The 18,767-nt window shown below is 68.5% G+C and overlaps 2 protein-coding genes across 14 annotated transcripts in view; one reads left to right on the forward strand and one right to left on the reverse strand.

Moving 5' to 3' along the window:
• Positions 1-402: 402 nt before the first annotated feature.
• Positions 403-6,153, forward strand: ENGASE (endo-beta-N-acetylglucosaminidase). 2 transcript variants are annotated; one of them, XM_055131334.1, is made up of 14 exons: positions 403-594; positions 1,058-1,125; positions 1,213-1,414; positions 1,669-1,817; positions 1,999-2,156; positions 2,719-2,867; positions 2,944-3,109; positions 3,810-3,913; positions 3,989-4,097; positions 4,216-4,406; positions 4,600-4,748; positions 4,965-5,070; positions 5,239-5,350; positions 5,432-6,153. In XM_055131334.1, exons 1-14 carry the CDS (start codon positions 494-496, stop codon positions 5,831-5,833), a joined length of 2,166 nt encoding a protein of 721 aa, XP_054987309.1. In that variant the 5' UTR covers positions 403-493; the 3' UTR covers positions 5,834-6,153. The 2 variants fall into 2 exon arrangements, with proteins under 2 accessions (XP_054987309.1, XP_054987310.1); XM_055131335.1 differs by having other exon boundaries at positions 523-594; positions 1,217-1,414; positions 5,432-6,145.
• Positions 6,154-8,566: 2,413 nt separating this feature from the next.
• RBFOX3 (RNA binding fox-1 homolog 3) overlaps positions 8,567-18,767 on the reverse strand; it is a 141,682-nt gene continuing 131,481 nt past the window's right edge. For 8 of the 12 annotated variants that reach the window (XM_055133107.1, XM_055133110.1, XM_055133108.1 and 5 more), the window contains 11 exons: positions 18,475-18,612; positions 17,106-17,159; positions 16,698-16,790; positions 15,870-15,930; positions 14,355-14,408; positions 13,790-13,922; positions 13,249-13,426; positions 12,320-12,381; positions 11,571-11,649; positions 10,360-10,639; positions 8,567-9,620 (listed from right to left, as the gene is read on the reverse strand). In XM_055133107.1, the coding sequence (XP_054989082.1) occupies positions 10,595-10,639; positions 11,571-11,649; positions 12,320-12,381; positions 13,249-13,426; positions 13,790-13,922; positions 14,355-14,408; positions 15,870-15,930; positions 16,698-16,790; positions 17,106-17,159; positions 18,475-18,612 (897 nt within the window). In that variant the 3' untranslated portion in view covers positions 8,567-9,620; positions 10,360-10,594. The remainder of the gene's footprint in view (positions 9,621-10,359; positions 10,640-11,570; positions 11,650-12,319; positions 12,382-13,248; positions 13,427-13,789; positions 13,923-14,354; positions 14,409-15,869; positions 15,931-16,697; positions 16,791-17,105; positions 17,160-18,474; positions 18,613-18,767) is intronic. The other 4 variants (XM_055133114.1, XM_055133104.1, XM_055133113.1 and 1 more) reach the window with 4 other exon arrangements.

Consider the following 18,767-nt stretch of genomic DNA (forward strand, 5'->3'; position numbering starts at 1 on the left):
AGAAATAGTTCCACCTTTGTCTGAAAACTGTCGGCGAGGGGTTAGAGCAGCTGGGTGCCGCTTCCACTTCCACGGCAGCTTCCTGTGGCCTTCGGCAGAGAGGAACCTCCATAGGGTCATTTGAACACGAAAGCCAGTGCAGACCGCGAGGACACCTGGGACCGGCAAACCCGGGTTCAGATCGGCCGAGCCAGGCTCGCTCCTGGCCCCGCCCCTAGTCACGTGTCCTGCCTCTCAGCCACGGCCCCGCCCCTCATCCATAGGCCCCGCCAACCAGCGTAGGCCACGCCCTTCTTCGTAGCCCCCGCCCCTCGGCGGCCCCGCCCCCAGGCCGTCGGCGACTACTTAGCGGCAGCGGCCGGGCCCGCGCTCAGAGCGTCAGCTCGGCCCAATCGGAGCCTGGTCGTGCCGGGGCGGCCGTATCGCGCGCTCCCATTGGCTGGCGGGCCGCGCCGGCGATTGGCTCGCGCGCAGGCGGCGGGCCCGTGGCGTCATGGAGGCGGAGGGCGTCCTGACGCGGGCTGCGGCCAGGCGGCGGGCGCGGCAGCTGCGGGGCCCCGGGGTCCCCGAGGAGCGGCGCGAGCGGCGGCGGAGGTGGGCCCCGGGCCGCGGAGGGGGGCGGGCGCGTGAGCCCCGAGCCGGCGCCCCGCGGCCTCCGCAGCCCCCCGCGGGCCCCGCCGCGGCCACGCCCCCGGAGCTGGAAGGTTCCAGTCGCGGCGGGGTCGGGCCTGGGGCGGGCGCGCGGGGACAGAGGTCAGCGGCGCCCGGCCCGGCCCGGGGCTGCGGGGGCGGGGTCACAGCTGCCACGCCTGAGGGTTCCGCTGCTCTTTCGTGGGGCCTGGTGGGGGGCGCTCGGAGAGCGCGTGTTCCTGGGGTCGGACCCAGCACCGGGCAAAGTATCCACGCCGTTGGTTCTGCCTCCCCACACCCAGCCAGCAGTGCTCGGGGGCTACTCGTGCCTCTGTGCTCAGGCCAGGGGGACTGACCCGCGAGCCCTCTGCGTGGACTCTGCAGCCCCTAGCCCTGCTCCTTAATTCTAACGGTCTAAAACTCTTAGAATTGGAGGGAAGACGGCGGCCCGTGTGTTCCGGGAAGTGGTCAGCTTTAGCCCGGACCCGCTGCCAGGTGAGGCCCCGAGGCTGCCCTCGCCCCCAGCCTCCCTGCTGCTCCCCGACCGTGGGGCAGGGCCTCACTGTTGCCCCCTCTGACCAGTTAGATATTATGACCAGGACACCACCAAGCCGGTCAGCTTTTACCTGTCGTCCCTGGAGGAGGTCTTGGCGTGGACACCCTCGGGGGAGGACAGCTTCAATGTGGCCCTGGAGCCCCGGGCTTGCCGCCAGCCCCCCTTGGGCAGCCCCAGGCCCCGGACCCTGCTGTGCCACGACATGATGGGCGGGTACCTGGACGACAGGTGAGGAGGGGGTGGGGCCTCGGGGTGGCCGGCACGTGTGCTGGCCGGAAGCCGCCCGTTTCCTCGCCTCCTTCCTGGGCCCTGAGTAGAGCTTTGCCGCGAGCCTGTGTTTGCCGCGAGGTTGAGGCCTGAGTCTGGGGATGGGGCAGAATCGTGGCCGAGCCCCACATCGTGCCCTGTGCCCGCTGTGGCCCGTCTCTGCTTCTGCCCAGGGGGTTTCCCTGACCCTGTCCCGGCCCCGTCTCCACACCCAGGTTCATCCAGGGCTGCGGGGCGCAGAACCCCTACTCCTTCTACCACTGGCAGTACATCGACATCTTCGTCTACTTCAGCCACCACCTGGCCACCATCCCGCCCGTGGGCTGGACTAACTCTGCCCACCGGCACGGGGTCTGCGTGCTGGGTGAGTGAGGCCCACCGCTGGTGGGCTGCGCTGGCCTTCGGGGTCCGCACAGCCGTCAGCCGACCGCAGGGGACCAGGTTCATCTTTGCGACTGTGCTCCGGACCCGGGCCCGGTCCCCAAAGCTGCCTTCCGAAGGGAGGGGGCAGGGCAGGCCCGGGTGACCCGCCCCCCTTCTGGCAGGGACTTTCATCACCGAGTGGAAGGACGGGGGCCGGCTCTGCGAGTCCTTCCTGGCGGGGGACGAGCGCTCCTACCAGGCGGTCGCCGATCAGCTGGTCCGCATTGCCCAGTTCTTCCGTTTCGACGGCTGGCTCATCAACATCGAGAACTCGCTCAGCGTGAGCGCTGCCCTCCCTCGGCCGTCCAGTCCGTTAGCCAGATCCCAGCCCGGCCCCCAGGGCGCAGCCCCACCCCCGGGTGCAGCCCCGCCCCCATTGCCCTGCCCCACCCCTCAGGGCACGCCCCGCCCCTAGTGCTCCAGCTCCTGTCTCTCCAGGGCCCTCCCCTCTGTGTGCCTCTCCTCCAGTCTGTTCCAGTCTCTCCCCTCATGCATGCCCCGCCCCCAGGGTCCCAGCCCCGCCCCTCCGCGCATGCCCCGCCTCCAGAGTCCCAGCCCCGCCCCTCCGCACATGCCCTGCCCCTTGCATGTTCTGCACCCAGGGCCCCAGCCCCACCCCTCATGCGTGCCCCGCCCCGAGTCCCAGCCCCGCCCCTCCGCGCATGCCCCGCCCCCCGCAATGCCCCGCCCCCAGAGTCCCCAGCACTGCCCCTTCCCGGCCAGCATCTCTCCGGGGTTCTGCCCGGCCCATCCTGCCGCAAGGGCAGGAGTCGTACCTAAGGCTGGCCCCTGGACTTGCTGTGGGACATTGGGGCCGTAGCGTCTTGTCTTCTCCCTCGCAGGCGGCCGCCGTGGGCAACCTGCCCCGTTTCCTGCAGTACCTGACGGCCGAGCTCCACGAGCAGGTCCCGGGCGGGCAGGTGCTGTGGTACGACAGCGTGCTGAGCAGCGGGGAGCTCAAGTGGCAGGACGAGCTGAACGAGCGCAACAGGTGAGGGGGAGCCGGGGGCGAGGGGAGCCCCGCCACCCCCACCCGGGTTGCCCCTCACCTGCCACCTGGCGGCCAGGGTCTTCTTCGACTCCTGCGACGGCTTCTTCACCAACTACAATTGGCGCGAGGAGCATCTGCAGCGCATGCGGGCGCCGGCGGGGGCGCGGCTGGCCGACGTGTACGTGGGCGTGGACGTGTTCGGCCGCGGGAGCGTTGTCGGGGGAGGCTTCGACACGGTCAAGGTGAGCGGGGCCCTCCCTGCCGACTTGGTTTGACTGCCGCCCCGTTTGAGGCCATTCTTCGGTCCCTGCCCAGCAGTGCCGGGGGCTTCCTCCTGCCTCCGTGCTCAGAGACCCCTCCTGGCCGGCCCTGGAGACCGTCTGGGGTGTCCATATGGAGTGCTGGACCAGGCATCGAGGCGTTGCCTGCAGGTCCAGCGCCTGCGTGCTGCACTGTGGCCGGCCCCACTCTCCTGCCCTGCCCCTGCCTCCACAGCCGAACAGCCAGTGCCCCCCGGGGGGGGGCTCCAGCCGGGGCTCTAGCCCCCTTCCCCTCTCCCCCCTTCCCCCCTTCCCTCTCCCCTCCTTGCTGCCCAATTTGGGCTGTGTGGACTTTCCGTTCTTATTTGCCTCTCACGGACGTAACAGCAGGTCTGGGGTAGGGAAACTGAGGCACAGCGGTACTGCTGAACCCCGACTTCTGCCCGTGTAGGCAGATGACTCTGAGCCCTGTCTGGGACTGCCCTCAGCCCACCTTGCTGTGGCCCCCCTTCTCTCGAGGGCAGAGCCGGCCTGGTACTGCATTAGCTCAGGGACCCAGAGGGACCTCACAGGCGTCTGGGCAAGAGCCGAGGCTGGGGCCCTGGTGCGGGGGCAGCGTGCAGGGGAGGGGAGCCAGGTGTGCTCCCACAGAGGGTCAGGGCCGGCCTCCCTGTGTGCCCAGTCTCTGGAGCTCATCCGGAAGCACGGCTTCTCGGCCGCCCTGTTTGCGCCGGGCTGGGTGTACGAGCGCCTGGACAAGGCCGACTTCTTCCAGAACCAGGACCGGTGAGTGCCTTGTCCCTCCCGGCCCGGCCCGGCGGGGCGGGCGAGGGCCGGGCTGACGCAGCCACGCTCCCGCAGGTTCTGGAGCTTGCTGGAGCCGCACCTGCCGACACACAGCATCTGCTCCCTGCCCTTCGTCACCTCCTTCTGCCTGGGCCTGGGGACGCGGCGAGTGTGCTACGGGCAGGCGAGTCGTGGTGGTGGGGGGACGCCTCCTGGGGGCCCCCGGGTGGCGGAGGGGCCCCGGGTGAGCGGGGTGCGGGGGGCTGCCGCCCTCAGCACCCTGACGGGCCCGCGTCCCCCAGGAGGAGGCGGTGGGGCCCTGGTACCATGCCAGCGCCCAGGAGCTGCAGCCCCTGTTCGGGGAGCACCGGCCCGAGGGCGGGGGCCCGGGCTGGGTGAAGACGCACTGCTGCCTGGCCGACGCCTGGCACGGGGGCAGCTCGCTGCTGGTGCGGGGCCGGATCCCCGCCGAGGCCGGGAGCGTCGCTGTGAGGTGAGCGGGTGCCTGGCTCTCCTGCCCTGCCCCGTCCTCGCCGCTCAGCGTTCCTCGGGGAGCAGAACCGGAGGGGGCTTGGGGTGCACATGCCCCGCCAGGGCCGGGCCGGGGCACTTCCTGCCCCGGGACGGGGCCGCTGGGCAGGCGGGTGCTCAGACGCTGCCCCCAGCGCCCCCCGCCACCTCTCCAGGTTGTTCACGCTGCATGTGCTGGTACCCCCCCGGCTCCTCCTGTCCCTGGTGTACAAGCTGGAGGGGCCCGCGGCTGTGGACGTGGCGCTGGAGCTCACTGCGGGCGACATGGGCGCCTGCCACGTCAGCGGCGTCTCCCTGCTGGACGGTGAGGGGCGGGGCCGGCCGCCCTGCGGGCTCCCCTCTTCCTGCAGGGGTGTGGCGGGTGCCGAGGCGGACAGTGACCGGGACGTGCTCCCTCCGCTTGGGCCCCCCCATGCGCTCGGGTGCCTGCTTCCCCCGAAACTTGGGGCGCTCCCGGCTCCGTAGACCCCCCCGGGTGGTCTCCTTTGGACCCTTTTCCTCAAGTCCCCATCCCCGCCAGCCGCGGAAACCAGGCACAGACCCCGGCCCCTCCCGGTGCCCCCCACCAAGCTGGCCCGATGGGTGGGCCACTGCGGACAGCAGCTTAGTGGAGGCTGGACCCAGCGGTGAGTCTGGGCCCTTCGTGTTGGGTCGGGGGGTGACCAGGCTGGGGCTCTGGAGAAGGGCCAGTGCTGGGCAGGGAGGCCCGGGTGTCCCCCTCAGGGTACCCGCCACCATTCTGTGGTCTGGGGGCTGCGCCGGGCCCGGCGTGACCGCGTCCTCGCCCCCCACAGCTGTTACGAGGCCGTTCTGCAGGGCTGTGTCCTGCGGGACCTCTGCGTCCGCTTCTCCCTGCCGCCGGGCAGCCGGGACGAAGACTTCGCCTGTCGCCTCGGGGAGATCCAGGTCAGCGTCCGGGCCCTGGGCCGGGAGCCCCCGTCCTGGGCCGCCCCGGCCCTGCCGAGCTGAGCCGGCTCTCTCCCCCAGGTGCTGGACGCTAACAGCCTGCTGGAGCCCCTGGCCCAGGTGCAGGCCGTGGCCGTGGCGCAGGCGTGCTGGCAGCGGGCTCCAAGGGGCGCCGGGCTCCGGCTCAGCTGCACCTTGCACTGGTCCCACCCCCTGTCCCACGCCCGGCACTACCGGGTGCACTGCCAGGGCAGGGGGGCGCCCGGCGGGGGCCTGGACCCCGACAAGCCCACACTGCTGGGCCTGGCATTTGCCAACCAGTACCGGGTGGTGGGGTTGGTGCTGGCGGCCGCAAGGCCTGGCCAGGAGGCCCGTGTGGACTTCCTGGTGGAGCCGGTGCCCCGGGAGGGCTTCCGGGTTCCCCAGGCCGAGTGGGGCCGGGCCACCCTGCTCTACTCCCTGCCGGCCACCCAGCAGAGTTAGCGCGTCGCCTCTGCCCTCCGCCGAGACCCTCCCACGGACAGCCCAGCGGACACGGGGGACAGATGGCCGCAGACACAGTCTGACGGGTCTCGGAACAGGCAGCCTGTGGGCACGGGGCTCCGTCTCCTGGTTTCTGTCTGCCCTGGGTGGGCCGCAGTCCTTTAGTCCTGAAGATCCCCCGAAGAGCGTTTGTACCCTCAGCTCGGAGCTGCCCCTCCCCTTCCCGGGCCCGGACCGCGAGACCCCCACGGCAGGGACTGCTGGGGTGAGGACCGAGGGGGGAGTCTGCGGGGGCTGGGGTGCTGGGGGCCTCTTCTCCCAGGCGGGACCAGCTGGGTCAGAGTTGGTGGCCCTCCCTCCGATGTCCTGTGCAGTCTCCTGTTCCCATGTGCGTTCTGGAATAATCCAGAACTGTTTCAGAAACAACCCCATTCTGCAACCGTCACGTGTCTGGTGAGTTTCTTCTGATGGGGCAGGGGTGCTGCTGTGCAGCGGGTGTCTGCCTCCGCGGGTGGGGGATGGGCAGAGGCCCCTCAGGCTGGACACTCTGACCCTGCAATCTGGCCCGCGCCCACTTGCCACCTCCTGAGCAGCCTTAGAGTAAGTGCTGGGGCGTGTGTCCTGAGTGGGTGAGTCTCACTGCGTCCCAAGAGAGTGACAGTGTCGTGTCTTGAGTGGGTGACTGTCCTGAGTGGGTGAGTCTCACTGCGTCCCAAGAGAGTGATAGTGTCGTGTCCTGAGTGGTGACAGTGTCGTGTCTTGAGTCGGTGACTGTCCTGAGTGGGTGAGTTGGTGTGTTTTGAGTAGGTGACTGTGTCCTGAGTGGGTGGGAGTGTCCGTGTGTCCTGAGTGGGTGACTGTGTTCTGAGTGGGTGGCAGTGTCCACGTGTCCTGAGCGGGTGACTGTCCTGAGTGGGTGACTGTCCTGAGTGGGTGGCAGTGTCCATGTGTCCTGAGCGGGTGACTGTCCTGAGTGGGTAGCAGTGTCCACGTGTCCTGAGCAGGTGACAGTGTCCGTGTGTCCTGAGTGGGTGACTGTGTTCTGAGTGGGTGGCAGTGTCCACGTGTCCTGAGCGGGTGACTGTCCTGAGTGGGTGACTGTCCTGAGTGGGTGGCAGTGTCCATGTGTCCTGAGCGGGTGACTGTCCTGAGTGGGTAGCAGTGTCCACGTGTCCTGAGCAGGTGACAGTGTCCGTGTGTCCTGAGTGGGTGACTGTGTTCTGAGTGGGTGGCAGTGTCCACATGTCCTGAGTGGATGGCAATGTCCATGTGTCCTGAGCAGGTGACTGTTTTGAGTAGGTGGCAGTGTCCACGTGTCCTGAGCGGGTGACAGTGTCCACGTGTCCTGAGTGGGTGACTGTGTCTGAGTGGGTGGCAGTGTCCCTGTGTCCCGAGGGCTGCTGTTCCAAGCTTCCGCCCTGTTCCCGTTTTGTGGACCACGACAGCTCCCTTCCGGCTCCTTCCTTTCCCAGCTCCCAGCAGCTGCAGGATGCTGCAGAAATGGGACCTCAGTACCAGGATTCTTCCTCTCCTCCTCCCACCCCCATCCTTCAGTTGTTTCTGAGATTTGATTGGGTATGGCCCACGAGGTCATCCAATTGGAATAACCAGTTCGGTCCTTTATGCAAACGAGGATGTGGAGTGACTGGGATGACCAATCAGATCACACACACCCTTTTAAGGGCTTGTAAGATGATCTCATGTCTGTAAGCAAATAAGGCTTGTAGGATGACCAATGGGGTGGCCTATGCAAATCAGGGCACTTAAACTGCTCTCCCTGGGGTCGGGGACCCTCCTTTTGGCATCCCGGTGGTGTGGGCAGTGTTGTCTGCCCCTGGAGGAGGGGGTGTTGCGGAGGGGCCAGCCCTGTCCCTTCTCTCTCTGCACCCCTGCTGCAGGGAGGCAGGGAGCCAGCATCCTTACCCTCTCCCCATGGTCCTTGGGTGCCACCTGGCCCCGCTCCTGCCCCAGTTGTGGGGTCGTGGCCCCAGCTCCCGCCTGGTGCCTGTGGACGGGTCGTGGCGCTCAGCCGGGGTGCAGACTGCCTTGCTTTCACACTCCACCTGCACCCTGCAGCCGGTCCCGGGCTGGCTGGGGCGCAGAGGCCTGGTCGGAGCCCCCCACAGTGCGGGCTTCTGCCTGGCTCTGTCTCACCTTCAGCACGTCAGCGGGTGAGGAGTTTGGGGCTCCCTTTGGTTTTGGGATCACACCCGGTGGTGCTCGTAGGTTTGCTCGTGAGCACCCTGCCCCCTCTTCCTCAAGCCTCTCAGTGCTCAGGGCTTACTCATGGCTCTGTGCCCAGGGATCACTCCCGGCAGTGTTCATGGCACCGCAAGGGGTGCGGGGATCGAGCCGGTGTTGGCCACGTGCCAGGCAAGCTTCCGACTCTGCCGTGAGGTTCATGCCTGGCTGTGCTGTGGCCACGTCCTTGGAGAGAGACCCCTCCACCTGCCACCCCAGGCTCTTGCTGTGTCCACTCTGGCACAGCCGGCTGGCCACGATGGCAGGTGCTGTGTGGTGGGTGGGGCCTGGCCTGAGTCTCTGGGTGCATGGGGGACACCCGTGAGAGGGGCCGCTCACAAACGCGCCACAGGGGTGGGCTTCGAGCTGCCCAGGAGCAGGGCAGGGGAGGACAGTTGGCCGGATTAGGGCTCTGGGGTCCTGCTTTTCTCTGGCTACCTGGCCCCGGCCACCCGTGGGTACGCCCCGGAGCCCACAGATCAGAAAGAACTGTCCTGGTTTGAAGAAAACGCTTTATTAATAATCTTAATAATAATACTGTTCATCTGAATGGTCACACCTCGGAGCATACAGAATGGTAAGAAAGGGGGCGGGGCCTGGCTGCAGTCCGCGGGGCGGGCAGCGAGCTGCCCGGGGGTCCAGAAGGCAGGAGGCGAGGGGTGGGCTATGTACACGGGATTAGAAAAGGTGGCGCGGCCCAGCTCTGGAGCCGATGCGGAATAGAAAGAGGGTCTCCGGTGGCGGGCGGGAGCCAGTGTTCTTGCGAGTTCTGTGCTGTTTCCCTCCTGCCTGGTGGGGCCTCTCTCTCATGCCTGCCCCCCGCACCCCACTGGGGCCCCGCGGGCCGGGGCCCGGTGGGCAGGGCCCCCCGTTCTGCAGCCCTGTAGCACCAAGACTCCCCACCTCGCGTGTGGCCAGATGCTGGCCTGTCCCCCCACACCCCTGCGGAACTGGGGTCCTCAGGGCAGGGGTGAGGGGGCCTGCTCCCACAGACCGGCCAGCCTCCAGAAGGACCGGTGTGCACCCCCCTCGTGGCTGGGGGGGAGGGAGGGCGCGGGTGTCCCTCAGTCGAGGGGTGACAGCCCTTGGGCTCGGGGTGGTCGTCCTCAGGGGCCCGCAGCTCCTCCTCGGTGCGGCGTGGCGTGGGGGGAGCTGGGGCTCGGGGAGCGTGACTCGGGGGTGCCGGGGCTCGGCCGAGCCCCTGGGGTGCAAAGCAGCCCTTCCCTCGCCCCTCCCGGGCCCACGGCCACAGCCTGCCCCCCGCGGGCCCCCCACTGCCTTGGGAGTGGGGGCCGGAAGGAAGACTTGGCAGGACACGGGGCGTCCCTCCCTCTCCCTGCTGCGGCCGCAGCCGCCGTCCACGCTGTCGCTGCGCCGTGCGCCGGGCCGGGCGGGCGGATGCTTCTCGGTTCGGTTGGTTGGTTTGTGGCTTGGATCGGAACATCTTTTTTTGTTTGGTTTTTTGTTTTGTAATTTTTTTGTTTTTTGTATTTTGTGTTTTTGTTTGGCCCTTCATGGTCCGGGAAGGGAAAGGCAGCAGCTTTCACTACAACAGAGAGAGAGAGAGGGGACAGTGCAGCGTCTCGGAGCGACGGCCCCGCTGCCCCCACCCCGCAGGCCCCTTCCCCGCCTTCAGGGGCCCAGCCTGGCGTGGGAGCTGCCCTGTCCCGGGGCGGGGGCAGGGGAGGGGAGGGCCCTACCAGCAGGGAGTGAGGGCCAGTGGGGCAGGGACTGGTACCCCCAAGGACAGCCCAGCCCAGCGCCTTCCAGCCCAAACCACTCGGCACGGGGGTGGGGTGGGGTGAGGGACACGGGTTCTGGCTTGTCGGGCCTTTGCAGACACACCCCGGGTCAGGCGTGCAGGCTCTGGCTGGGCAGACGGCCTGGAGGCCCCTTTGAACTGGAGGCCCGAGGGCCCCTCTGAACGGAGGTGTGGGGGAAGGGTAGGGTGGGGGCGCCCGCAGCCTCCTGCCCGAGGAGCCCCATCCCTGAATCCTTTTCACACAATTGCCTCAGCGAGGGGGCGTGGGCCCTGGGACAGAGCGGGCAGAGCCAGTGACCCGGGGGTGCGCGGGGGGTGCGCGGCCACTGGCAGGCACCGAGGCACCCTTTGCTCCCTGAACCCCAGGGGACGGGCATGGGGGTCGCTATGGCCCAGAGCGGGGGGGGGACATCCTGGGAAGGTGTCCTCTGGCTCTGCAAGCCGGGACGGGGGGCCCTGGAGGGCACTATGGCTAGTTGTGGGGGTCCTGCCCGGCTCTGCCCCCCTCTGTGTCATACCGTACCTGGAGTGGCTGGGGGGGACACGTCAACAAAGTGAAAATGGGGACCAAGGTTTCAGACACACGGGGGTGACAGGGTCAGACACACACACCATCGTGGGGGGCCCCGCGGGCTGGAGGTGAGACCTAGGGCCGGGGGGCCGGCCCGCACTGTCCTCGGCGCGGCTGGCCCTGGCCTGGGGTGCGGGGTGCGCGCGCTAGGCAGGCAGTGGGGGTGCGGCTAGGGGCGGGTCTCTTGCTAGTAGGGGGTGAAGCGGCTGTACCCTCCGCGGCAGAGGCCAGCCTGCAACAGCACAGACGAGAACAGCCAATCAGTACCACTCGGGGAGAAGACGCAGGAGGCGGGGGGATTCGCCAAACCCCTGATCTCCCCAGGGCACCCGGTCAGAGATGACCTGGGCCGCTCGCCCAGCCCTTCCTCCTGGGCCTGGGGCAGACTCGGCCCCTCCAGCTGTAAGACTCCCTGTCAGCGTCCCCTGCTTCCGGAGGGGCTGTGCCGGCTCACAGCTCCCTGAGGCTTCTGGGGTCTGGGGAGCCTGTTCTGGGGCGCCCAGAGGGTGAGTGTCTGGTCTGTAGCCTCTGGCCTGACGTTTCACCAGGGAAACAGCAAAGGCCCGCGAAGCGCGTCCAGATCGGACAAAGCCTTAAACCAAAGGGTGAGTGTAAGGGGCACTTCCGGTGCAGGGGTGCGGGGCGTGGGCTCGTGGGGTATCAAAAAGGGATGAGAGAAGCCGTGGGAGGGAGATGAAGGCCTCGGCCCTGCACTGCCCACGGCGAGGCCCACGCCAGATGCCAGCCCAGCTCCGCGGGAGGAGGGGCGGGGCTGTATGCATGGACAGCTGCCATATACACGCGCACACACACACAGACACGCCGGCCCTGCCCAGCCCGCAGCCGGGGAGGAGGTGGGGCTCAGGGCCCCCTCCCGACGAGTCCGAAGGGTGATGGATACGAGAGGGGCTGGGGCACGGACACAGCCACACGAGGAGCCGGGACCCCGCAGCCGCTGGCGAGGTTTCGGGGGGGGGGGGGCGCTGGGTGACGGGGCTCAGAGGTCAGGCAAACAGGGAGCTGCCTGGGAACCTGAGGAGTCTGGGGCGGGGGCGGCAGGCGGCTCCCCCCGGCTCAGGCTCAGGTCTGTCACAGGAGCCGGGCACTGGCTTGGGGGGTCCCCTCGTCTCTGAAGCTGCCATCCGGCCCGGCACGCCCCTTACCATGGTTCCGATGCTGTAAGCCGCTGCGGGGCCGAGGGTGTGGTGGTAGGGGTCGGCGGCCGCATAGACTCTGCCGTAACTGGGGAGACAGCACAGAGGGGTGGGCCAGGGCCAGTGAGGCCCCGCCCTCCCGGCCCCGCCCCCAGGCCGGCCCCGCTCAGGAGGCGTGGCCTGTGCACACTGTCCAATGAGAAGCCACGGGGAGCACGGCTTCCCCATGCGTGGAAGGGGTGTTCTGAGTGACGCTCGGCTTCAAGAAGGCCCACTGGGGGGTGGGCAGGGCTGGGCGCCGACGGTCACACCCACCGGACTGCCCCCACCCCCAGACTACCACCCAAACACACTGCGGCCCACGGAACTACCCGCCAAGCCAGGAAAGCGGCCTTGGCCGGGCCAGAACTGCAACTTTCTCCACTGCTGGCATGCTTGGGAGGGGGCCCGGGGGACCCCTCCCAGGCCTGCGCCCCTGGAGCTGGCTGCTTTCAAAGAGCACCCAGAGTCCCCCGGGGTAGACCGCAGCCCAGGAGCGTGTCTGAGGGTCTGCAGGACGAGGCGAGAGAGCCTGCAGAGGCGGCTCCTGTCCGCTCTGCTGCTCAGCGCGGGCCTGTGCCCGGCCTCCGGGCTGGGAATCGGAGGGTTTCCTGTCGCATGCACAAGAGGGCACGGAAGGTGGGGCTCCAAGCCCACCGGGACCTGGCTCTGCCCTTGCCAGGAGGCCCCCAGCCCTGGGACCCTGGAACCCGCCATACCTGTCGCTGTAGGCGGCCGCGGCCGCAGCGGGCTGGGCATATCTGTAGGCAGCGTAGCCCCCCTGCGGGCAGAGGCACAGGGGTGCTTAGTGGGCTCAGCAGGGGTGGGGGGCCCGGGCACAGGCTGAGGCACAATGCCCCCAACCTTCTCCCGGGCCAGGGAGGCTAGCTGGGGCCCGGCCTGGGGCATCTGCCTACTGTCTACTAGAGCCAGGGACGCCTGCAGCCAAACCAGAGTGCTGGGCTAGGGGTCATGCCCTCAACCCTTACCCCTACAAGCCATGGCTCACCCCATCACTCATTCACGCCCGCCCCCTTCACACGCCATCACACACTCACGCGCTGTCACTCCCTCCTTCCCACTCATCACTCCACACACACACACACACACACACACACACACACACACACACACACACACACACTCCTTCGCTCCCTCACTGCTCACACTCTCACACACGCACCCGCACCCCTGCAGTCTGCACTCTCGCCACCCGGGGCCAGCTGTGTGTGGCGGATGCTGTCAGGCCAGGAGGCCCCGACCTGGATGATGATGGGCCCAGAGGACTCAGGGGTGGTTCCGGGTGTCCCTCGGGTACTGACCACTCCCCTGCTCTGGCAGCCCAAGACGGGAGTGGGTGCTTTCCTGCCGTGGGCACAGGGGGGCAGGGGCAGAGTTCCCAGTGAGCGGGAGCTGGGGGTGTAGCCCCGAGACAGGCCCACGCCCAGGACCTGCCCTGCCACCTCCTCCTGGACTTTCTGGGGCTGCGATACTGGACCCAGGGGGCTCACTAGCGCCCCTGCAGGTGGGGATGAGGAACGCAGCCCACTCGAGGGTACCTTCTCACCACTGACTAACCTAGACTGAGCTGTGGCCAGGCGGGGTGCCCACGCCCACCCAGGCTGTGCCCCCACCTCGGCCGACTTACATAAATCTCAGCACCGTAAAAGCCGTCCTGGTATACGACCCTGGAAGCAAACGGACAAGAAAGTGGTGGGAGCGCGGGAGAGGCGGGGCCGGCCGGCTCCGGAGTCTGCGGAGGGAGGGGGCAGGGTGCCAGCCCTGCCCACGGGACCGGCATTTTAACAAGCGTTTGCTCCAGCGCCCTGTTCGGTATAACAATAGAGTAACACCCCTGCTGGTCAGCGCCTCTCCCACACACCCAGGGCCCGGCCCAGCTGGCTCTCCCGCCCCCCTCTAGGCAGCTGGGGCCCCTTCAGGGGTGGCGGGGCAGCGGGCCCAGGGACCCGGGCGGGCTGAGAGGAGAACCTGCTGGACCCGGGCTGGAGGGCTGCAGAGAACCGCCCGGCCCGATGCGCCCCCCTGCCCGCGCTGCCCGCCGTGCCCCGGGGTCAGGGTGCGTGGTGCCAGCGTCCTCCGCCCCCCACCCCCGGGACTCTGCCACGGCTGCCTAGCACCCGACCCTGGCCCCTTCCCGCCCAGACCGGGCTCGCCCACCAGGTACTCACGCTCCGTAAGTTGGGATGGGGGGCGGCGGCGGCGCAGCCCGAAACGTATTATACACGGCCCGGCCCCGGCCCCGTAGGTGCGCGCCCCTGTAGGCCACGGCTGTGCCCGTGGTGGGGTAAGGAAAGCCCGTCACTGCAGGAAAGGGCCGGAGGAGGAGGTGAGTGCCGCCTGGACCACGCTGGACGCACGCCCGCCCCTGGAGCCCCACCCACCGAAGACGCGCGCCCCCCTCTGGACCCGCCCCTCAAACCCCGCCCACTGCGGGCCCATCCCACGAACACGCCCCTCTCGGGCCCCGCCCACCACAACCTTACTCAGGACATGCCTCTCTCAAGCCACGCCCACCGCCAGACACACACCCGTAAAGCCACGCCCACTCAGACAGGACACGCCCTCGAATTCCCGCCCATAAACCAGGCTACACCCCCTGAAAGCCCCGCCCGGCTCAGAAGGCCCCCTCCCTGGACACGCCTCCCCAAAGTCACGTCCACCTGCCCCCCACCTGCCCGCCCGGACACATCCCCACAAGCCCTGCCCACCTGTCCCGCCCCGTCCAGCATTTACCTGCATAGAACTCTGGCCCATACACGGCGCCCACCACGGGGTTTAGTTTCCAGCCTAGAGGACAAAGAGAGCTGGTCACCCACTCCCTCGGAATCAGGCAAAGCCGGGAGCCCCGCCGGCTCCGCTGTCAGCGGGCTAGAGGACAGGACGACCCCGGTCCTCTGACGAGCAGCAGGGGGCCGGAGAGAGGGTACAGCAGGTAGGGTGGTTGGTCCCGGGCACACCAGGGGGTCCCGTGAGCCCTGCCGGGAGTAAGGCCTGAGCACCAGTGGGTGGGCCAAAACTTCTAATAATAACAGTAACGGCCCCAGGGGGCGCGGGGCAGCCTGGTCCCTCGCTCCTCGTGGCGCCCAGCCCTGGGCCTTCTCTGCAGAGCGGGCGGCTGCCTGGCTGCCTTCCACAAGCCCAGAGGCCGCAGGGCCGGGCTGTGGCCTTGGCCAGGGAAGTCCTGCCAAGCCCCTGGCCCCAGGTCTCTGCTCTGGGCAGGGGGCGCTCCCCACTCGAGCCCTGCCCCTCCTCTGGGCTGGGCACAGATGGCATCCCATCTGCTACGCAGCCCGTGGGAGGGCTGGGGAGGAGGGCGGCGGTCTGGACGGGGGGTAGCAGGACCGGGGTCCTCGCCCCGTCTGCCGACAGCCGACGGAGGCAGGGAGGGGCCTGGTGCAGCAGCGACGGGGCTGGCATCAGAGCGTGGGCGGAAACCCAGGCCCATTACCCTGGGGCGTGTGGAAAGGCGGCAGGGCTTCCAACCCAGGCCCGGTGCGCCCCTCTGCTGGCCCGGGCTGGGACGGCCACCCCGTGGTGCCGTCACCTCAAGCCACCAGCACAGACCCAGCCCGGGTGTGGCGTCAGAACACCGGGGCTGGCACCCGGGAATGTTCTGTGAGTCCCAGGTTCCCCAGAGAGGAGTTTTCTTAGCAGCCGGGGTGGGGGTGTAGAGTTCCGCCCGCAGACCCCCAGGCTCTGGGCAGAGAGCGGGCAGCTGGCAGAGATGCCCACCGCGGACACAGTTCTGTGGTGCCAGCTGGAGCCTGGCACCAAGCCCAGAGGCCACATCCAGCAGCTCTTGGCTCTGCGGCAAGGCTGGGCACCCCCATGTCTCGGCTTGGACCATCGCCAGCACTGCAAGTGGGGCCGAGCCCCGGCCGCCCGGGCACTGCCACGGGGGGGGGGCAGGGTGCCCGGCAGAGCTGCCCCCGGCCTCCCTGACGCCAGTGACTCCACACACCGCTCAGACTCAGGGGTGGGAGACTGGGGGGCTCCTTACAGGAAACCAACCAGGAGTGGGGCTGTTAGCCCGGCAAGGGGGCTGGGGGCGTACGGGGTCCCCCTCCCTGGGTGGCCAGCGCTTGGCTCTGCAGCTTCATCCGTGAAGACGGGGGTCACCTGACTGTACCCCTTCCCTGTGCCCCGCATCTGGGCCCGTCTCCTGCCAAGGGCCCGGCCCCCCACTACCCCCACGGGCACCCGCTTCCTCTCCGTGATCAGAGTCCCGGAAAGGCAGGCCCCACTCACCGTTGGTGTAGGGGTTCACGGTCTTCTTGTTGGTCATAACCCGGGCCGTGGCGTTGTTGACCTGCCAGAGAGAGGGGGGAGGTGAGGGGGCACTAGGGGGTGTGGCCACCGCACCGCCACCCCCCGACCAGCCCCGGCTCCGCGGCCTGTCCCAGTGCTGCCCCCTGCAGGGAGATCGACCACACTGCACCCAGCATCCACTCCCCGGGAGCTCTGCGCTCTCTGGGCTGCTGGACGCCCCACCGAGTGCTCTGCCACTGTCCCCCCGCGGGACAACCCCCATTCTCAGAGGGGCAGCGCCCCCAGGAGGACCCAGAGGGTGGATGGGGGTTCTGCGTTCCCCTCACCCCGCCTGTACGGGTGCAGGGAGGGCCCTGGCCACGCTCCTGTCCAGGGAGCCCCGGCCCCCAGCGCCTGCCGAGAGAGCACGAGCCGGCAAGGCCGCTGCTTCTGGAACCTTCCACCGGCCTCCCCCCAGCGGCCTCCTCACACTCCGACCAGGCCCACCGGCCGTGCAGGGGAGCCCCCGCTGTGGCAGAGTCCGCGCTGCCCCCTCATTGCGGCCCTTTCTGGACCTGGTCACCTGTTCCTGCTGCCCTCCGGGGCGGTGGACAGGCCACTGCGGGTCCCTATGGGGGGTGATATTTGTGGGGCCCCAAGGGGACACTGGCCACTGGCCCGCGGATGTTGAGCTCTGCACTCGGTCCTGCCCCCCCGGAAGCCTCTTGAGGGAGGAGGGGACGGGACCCCTCGCCTTAGTGCGGCCCCCTCTGTCCCTCCTGCCGCAGCAGGCTGGGAGGGCCCCTGACCACACGCTGGTTTCAGCACCTCAATTTTCCGTCCCTCCACGATTGTCCCATTCAGCTTCTCCCGGGCTCGGTCAGCATCTGCGCTAGTCTCAAAAGTTACAAACCCAAAACCCTGTGAGAAGGACAGAGAGGGGCACAGTGGGGGGGGGGAGACAGAGAGAGAGAGAAAGAGAGAGAGAGAGAGAGAGAGAGAGAGAGAGAGAGAGAGAGGGGTGAGTAGCGAGTCGGAGGAGGTGGCCCTGGGCGTGGGCAGCGGCTGGGCAGCAGGTGCCGGGATGCGGGGCTGGGGAGGCCCTGGGAGGGAGGAGCTGTGGGCAGAGAGGAGGGGTGCGGCCACACGCACAGCGGGCTGGGGGCGCAGAGCAGACACCCCGAGTCTCCAGGGGCCGACAGCTCTGCGGGCGGCCCCGGGACGGATGGCACCCACCTTGGAACCCCGCTCGTTAAAAATGATCTCCACGTCTAAGATTTTCCCGAATTGCTGCAGAGAGAGAAGGGGGTGCGGGGGGCGGAGACCGAGGGGGACAGGAGGGGACGGGGGGGGGCAGGAGGGGACAGGAGCAGAGGGTGGGGAGAGGAGGGTTGAGACTCGTCAGCTCCCACGCCCGGAGAGGGGGCCTGTCTGGGCACGGGGGCAGGGTCCCCGAGAGCCTGGGGACACAATGGCCACCTGCCAGGGACACGGGGGTGGGCTGCTTGGGCCCCCCACCCAGGCTCACACTGAGGGTGCGCTCAGGCAGGGCACAGGGGCAGGGCAGAGCCTAGGAAAAGACGGAGGGCCCGGAGGAGGCCCCATCCCCGCCCCGCCCATGCTCAGGGAAGACCCCAGGCTCCCGCCCCACTCTCTGCGCCCCTCCTGCAGCGCAGTCCAGCGCCCCCTAAGGGCAGCCCCTCCAGCTGCTGTCACATGCTGTGACTCTGATTCCCCAGTGCCAGGGAGACGTGAGGGGCCGTCCTCAGCCCCCAGTGCCACCACTGGTGGGTCCCTTTCTCCGGGGGGGGGGGGGGCGAGTGTGGAAGGAGACAGTGTGGGCGGGGCAATCCCTGTTCCACCGGTGCTGGAAAGGGGAGGAACGTGAGGCCTCTAGTGCAGGGGGTGAGGGGCAGGTGTCTGCGGTGCAGGGGTGAGGGGCGGGTGTCTGTGGTGCAGGATGAAGGTGTGGGTGCAGAGGCATGAAGGGTATTGCCATGTTGCATGTTGGGTGTCTGTGGCACAGGGGTGAAGGTACCATGGTGCAGGGATGATATCATGGCGTAGAGGTGAAGGATGATACTATGGTGCTGGGGTGAGAGGTGGTGCCATAGTGCAGGGGTGAGACCACAGTGCAGGGATAAGGAGTAGTGCCATGCTGCAGGGGTGAGGGGTGATGTCACGGTGCAGGGGTGAGGGGTGATGTCATGGTGCAGTGCAGGGGTGAGGGGTGATGTCATGGTGCAGTGCAGGGGTGAGGGGTGATGTCACGGTGCAGGGGTGAGAAGTGATGCCATGGTGCAGGGGTGAGGGGTGATGTCACGGTGCAGGGTGAGAGGTGGAGTCATGATGCAGGGGTGAGGGGTCACCCATGGGCCCAGGTAACGGGATCCGCAACTTCTGACCGCAGCTGTGGGTCCCCCACTCCAGGGCCTCCTCCTCGGGGCTGAACCCTGCCGGCCCCGGGCTGTGCCCAGAGGGGTGGCTCTGGGGCCCGGGAGCCCAGGTGCCCCTCCTGCGGGCACGGGGGCACAGAGGGCAGACGGGGCCACGCGCCGAGGACAGCGGCAGGAGACCTGGCCAGGTGCGAGGGGCGCACACTCACCCCGAACATCTGCCGCAGGTCGGGGTCCCGGAAGCGGAAGGGGATGTTGGAGACGTGCAGCCGCTTGGGGAGCTGCTTGTCCGAGGCGTCTGCAGGGAGCAGCGATGGGCCGTCCGTCTGCGCCGCCTCGTCCGTCTGCTGCAGGACAGGCCAGTGTGGGCGCCCAGGCGGGCAGCGCCAGGGTGCCCAGAGCCGCATCTCGGGGCACTGTGCGGGGCCCCTGGTGCTGGCAGTGGGCGTCCCCAGGCTGCCACCCGTCTCCACGGCCCAAACACGGCCCTGCGGCATCTATT

The sequence above is a fragment of the Sorex araneus genome, chromosome 3 (assembly GCF_027595985.1).
Source record: "Sorex araneus isolate mSorAra2 chromosome 3, mSorAra2.pri, whole genome shotgun sequence".
In the NCBI taxonomy this organism is placed as follows: Eukaryota; Metazoa; Chordata; class Mammalia; order Eulipotyphla; family Soricidae; genus Sorex; species Sorex araneus.